This window comes from Arachis ipaensis, chromosome B08 (assembly GCF_000816755.2).
Source record: "Arachis ipaensis cultivar K30076 chromosome B08, Araip1.1, whole genome shotgun sequence".
Taxonomy (NCBI): Eukaryota; Viridiplantae; Streptophyta; class Magnoliopsida; order Fabales; family Fabaceae; genus Arachis; species Arachis ipaensis.
The window spans coordinates 104,574,770-104,578,147 of NC_029792.2; the positions used below are offsets into that span (position 1 = coordinate 104,574,770).

A 3,378-nucleotide genomic window follows, 5' to 3' on the forward strand; every position below is an offset into this window, starting at 1 on the left:
TCCAAATTGAGCTCTTTCAACGGCTATGGAAAGCTGAATTCTAGAGCTTTCTAGCAATATATAATAGTTTATACTTTGCTTCGGAATAGAAGGCCTAAAACCGGCGTCCAATGCCAGCTTCCTGCCCCCTTCCAGGCGTCTAGCGCCCAAAGAGCAGAGCCTAGCGTCCAAAGGCCCAGAGAGGACCCCTAGCTGGCGTTTCACACCCAAAAAGCCTCATAGCACGTAGATCTCATCAAAGCTCAGCCCAAACACTCACCAAATCGGCCCAAGAAGTGGATTTTAGCACTAAATAGACTGTTTTACCATTACTAGTCATCTGTTTAGTATTTAAGGGATTTTATTTATGTAATTAGATATTTGGTTTTCACCCCGGGGATTCCCGGAAGTTCTGAGAACCTTTTACACCTCCCGCTGAGGGAGGTCTGCCATTAATTTCGTTTTTCATTGTTTTTACTTTCAGTATGAGTTTCTAAATCTCCTAGGTTGAGGGGAGGAGCCCTGCTAAGTCCTATGAATTAATAAAAGTACTATTGTTTCTTCTTCGATCCGTGTTTGATCTAACTCTAAGATGTATATTCCGATCTTCATCCTGATGAACAGGATGATCTAACCAATTAGCTCTATTCATCACATTAAGACGAACGTACCTGACAAACAACCACGTCTACTTGGGTTCGTGTGAGTACCTGGAAGAAAAGCACGAGCCAACATCTATGTTTATACATCTCTCAGATGGTTAATCTACAATTTCGTTGGGGACTTCTCGAGACACCAGTTCAGCCGATCTCTGGGGAGATTAGGGTCTCTGTGGTATAGGATAGAATCCAAAGAAGCAGTATTCTCTGATCCGGAAGATTCGACCTTGTCTGTGGCATTTTGAGTAGGATCGCCAAGAGAATGGATTGTTATGCGCTTCACCCTTTGTCAGATTGAATATCACGACCACTGGCCACGGCCATGTTCAACTTGTAGCAGAGGATATCAATGACCACGGGCAATGGTTTTGATCACTTACAGCCTACCATAGAAGAAGATCATTCACAAGCAAAGAAGACAGTAGTACCAGAGTTACTTCAGAGAGATAAAGCAACTCCAACTCTCAACTCTATTCCCAGCATATAATTCCTAAAAGCTAACTTCATAACAACCTTCTGATTCTACCTGACTAAGACCTGCAAGACAACCATAGCTTGCTTCAAGCCACAATCCTCGTGGGATCGACCCTAACTCGCTCAGGTATTACTTGGACGACCCAGTGCACTTGCTGGTACTACTGCTGTTGTACGAAACAGTGTGGGTTTTGCGTACACGCGCACCAAGTTTTTGGCGCCGTTGTCGGGGATTGTTGAGTTTGGCCAAACTGCCAGATTGTCTTGCTCCTTAGATCTGGTAATTTATTTTATTTTATTTTATTTGAGTATTTTATGTTTTTTTCTTCTTCCTCAATTTTCGAAAATTCTGAAAACTTTTTCAAAAATATTTTTTTTCTTTGTTCAATTTTTGTTCTTGGTATTGGGTCTTCCATGTTCTTGTTTCCTGTTTTTCAATTCCAAAAATTTTAAAACTTCTTCTTACACTATTTTTTAAAATATTTGTATTTTCTCTGTTTGAGACTTTCTGTTTGAGTCTTTTTTTTTTAACTTATAAAAATAATTCAAAATAAAGGTAAACATGCAGATTCGGAAATTAACACAGACATAAATAAAATAGAACTAATAAAAAGGAAGATCATACCAAGGTGGGTTGCCTCCCACCTAGCACTTTTCTTTAACATCCTTAAGTTGGACGGTCCATAGGCTCAATCCTCTTCCTTTGCTGGATCCTTCAAGAGGAAGATCTCCAGCTCCTTGTTGTTCTTAACTTTTACACCATGATACAGCTTTAGGCGGTGTTCATTGACTTTGAAGAAGGTAGGACTTGAGGGGTGACTTAGGTGGACAACGCCGTACGGTTCCACCTTCTCCAACATGTAGGGTCTATCCCATCTTGACCTCAGCTTGCCCGGCATTAACCTCAGCCTTGAGTTGTAGAGAAGAACTTGATCCCCAACTCTAAACTCTCTTCTCTTGATGTTCTTGTCATGTACCGCCTTCACCTTTTCCTTGTAGAGTCTTGAGTTCTCATACGTTTCTAGTCGAAGGCACTCCAATTCCTCCAGTTGTAATTTTCTTTCAATTCTGGCTCCTCCCAATCCAGAGTTGCATTCCTTCACAGCCTGGTAAGCTTTGTGTTCCACTTCTACCGGAAGGTGACAAGCCTTTCCTTAGACTAGGCGGAACAGACTCATGCCAATGGGTGTCTTGTAGGCTGTCCGATAGACCCATAGCGCATCTCCAAGCCTAGAGCTCCAGTCCCTTCTATGAGGTTTAACAATCTTCTCTAGTATACGCTTGATCTCTCTATTAGACACCTCGGCTTGGCCATTTATTTGGGGATGGTAAGACGTCGCCACCTTGTGAATGATGCCATGTTTCTTCAACAGACCTGTCATTCTTCTCTTACAAAAATGAGAGCCTTGATCACTCACGATTGCTCGTGGTGATCCAAAGCGACAAATAATATTTTTCCTAACAAAATAAACAATAACGTTAGCATCATCAGTACGGATAGAAATTGCTTCCACCCATTTAGAAACATAAGCTAACAGAATGTATAAGAAACCGTTCGAGTTTGGAAATGGACCCATGAAATCACTACCCCAAACATAAAAAATTTCACAAAACAACAAAAGTTGTTAGGGCATCTCATCCCTCTTGGATATGTTTCCAAACCTTTGGCATTGGTGGCAAGAGTCACAGAAAATATTAGCATCCTTAAAAAGTGTGGGCTACCAAAATCCGCAGTCTAAGATTTTTCTTGCAGTTCTTCGAGGACCAAAGTGTCCACCACTCTCAGAAGAGTGGCATGCCTCTAAAATAGACTAGATTTCGGATTGTGGAACACACCTTCTAATTATTTGGTTAGCACCACATCTCTACAAATATGGGTCATCCCATATGTAATATTTGGACTCGCTCTTGAGCTTGTCCTTCTGGTGCTTAGGAAAATTTGGAGGGAAGGTGCGACTAACTAAATAATTAGCTATGGGTGCATACCAAGGAACCACCTCAGATATTGCTTGCAAGCTATCAAGTGGAAATGCACCATTGATAGGAGTGGAGTCACTTTTAATATGTTCTAGGCGACTCAAGTGGTCCGCCACCAAATTCTAGGAACCACTCCTATCTTTGATCTCTAAATAAAACTCTTGCAATAACAATATCCAACGGATTAACCTTGGTTTGGACTCTTTCTTAGCTAATAAGTATTTCAAAGCCGCGTGGTCTGAATATACTACCACTTTGGTTCCAAGTATATAAGCTCAGAATTTATCCA

At 41.2% G+C, this 3,378-nt stretch overlaps 1 protein-coding gene across 1 annotated transcript; it reads right to left on the minus strand.

The window, feature by feature from the left end:
- LOC107611389 lies at nucleotides 1,802-2,494 on the minus strand. Its single transcript, XM_016313321.1, has 2 exons — nucleotides 2,324-2,494; nucleotides 1,802-2,218 (listed from the first exon to the last, which is right to left on the minus strand). The coding sequence occupies exons 1-2, from the start codon at nucleotides 2,492-2,494 to the stop codon at nucleotides 1,802-1,804; spliced, it is 588 nt and encodes a 195-aa protein (XP_016168807.1).

What these genes read in the sequence shown, in the direction of transcription:
- LOC107611389 (XM_016313321.1), bottom strand. Translation starts at nt 2,494, where the DNA reads ATGACAGGTCTGTTGAAGAAACATGGCATCATTCACAAGGTGGCGACG. An exon ending in GGCTTGGAGATGCGCTATGG is followed by an intron (nt 2,219 to 2,323) that starts GTCTATCGGACA and finishes AAAGCTTACCAG; the next exon opens with GCTGTGAAGGAATGCAACTC.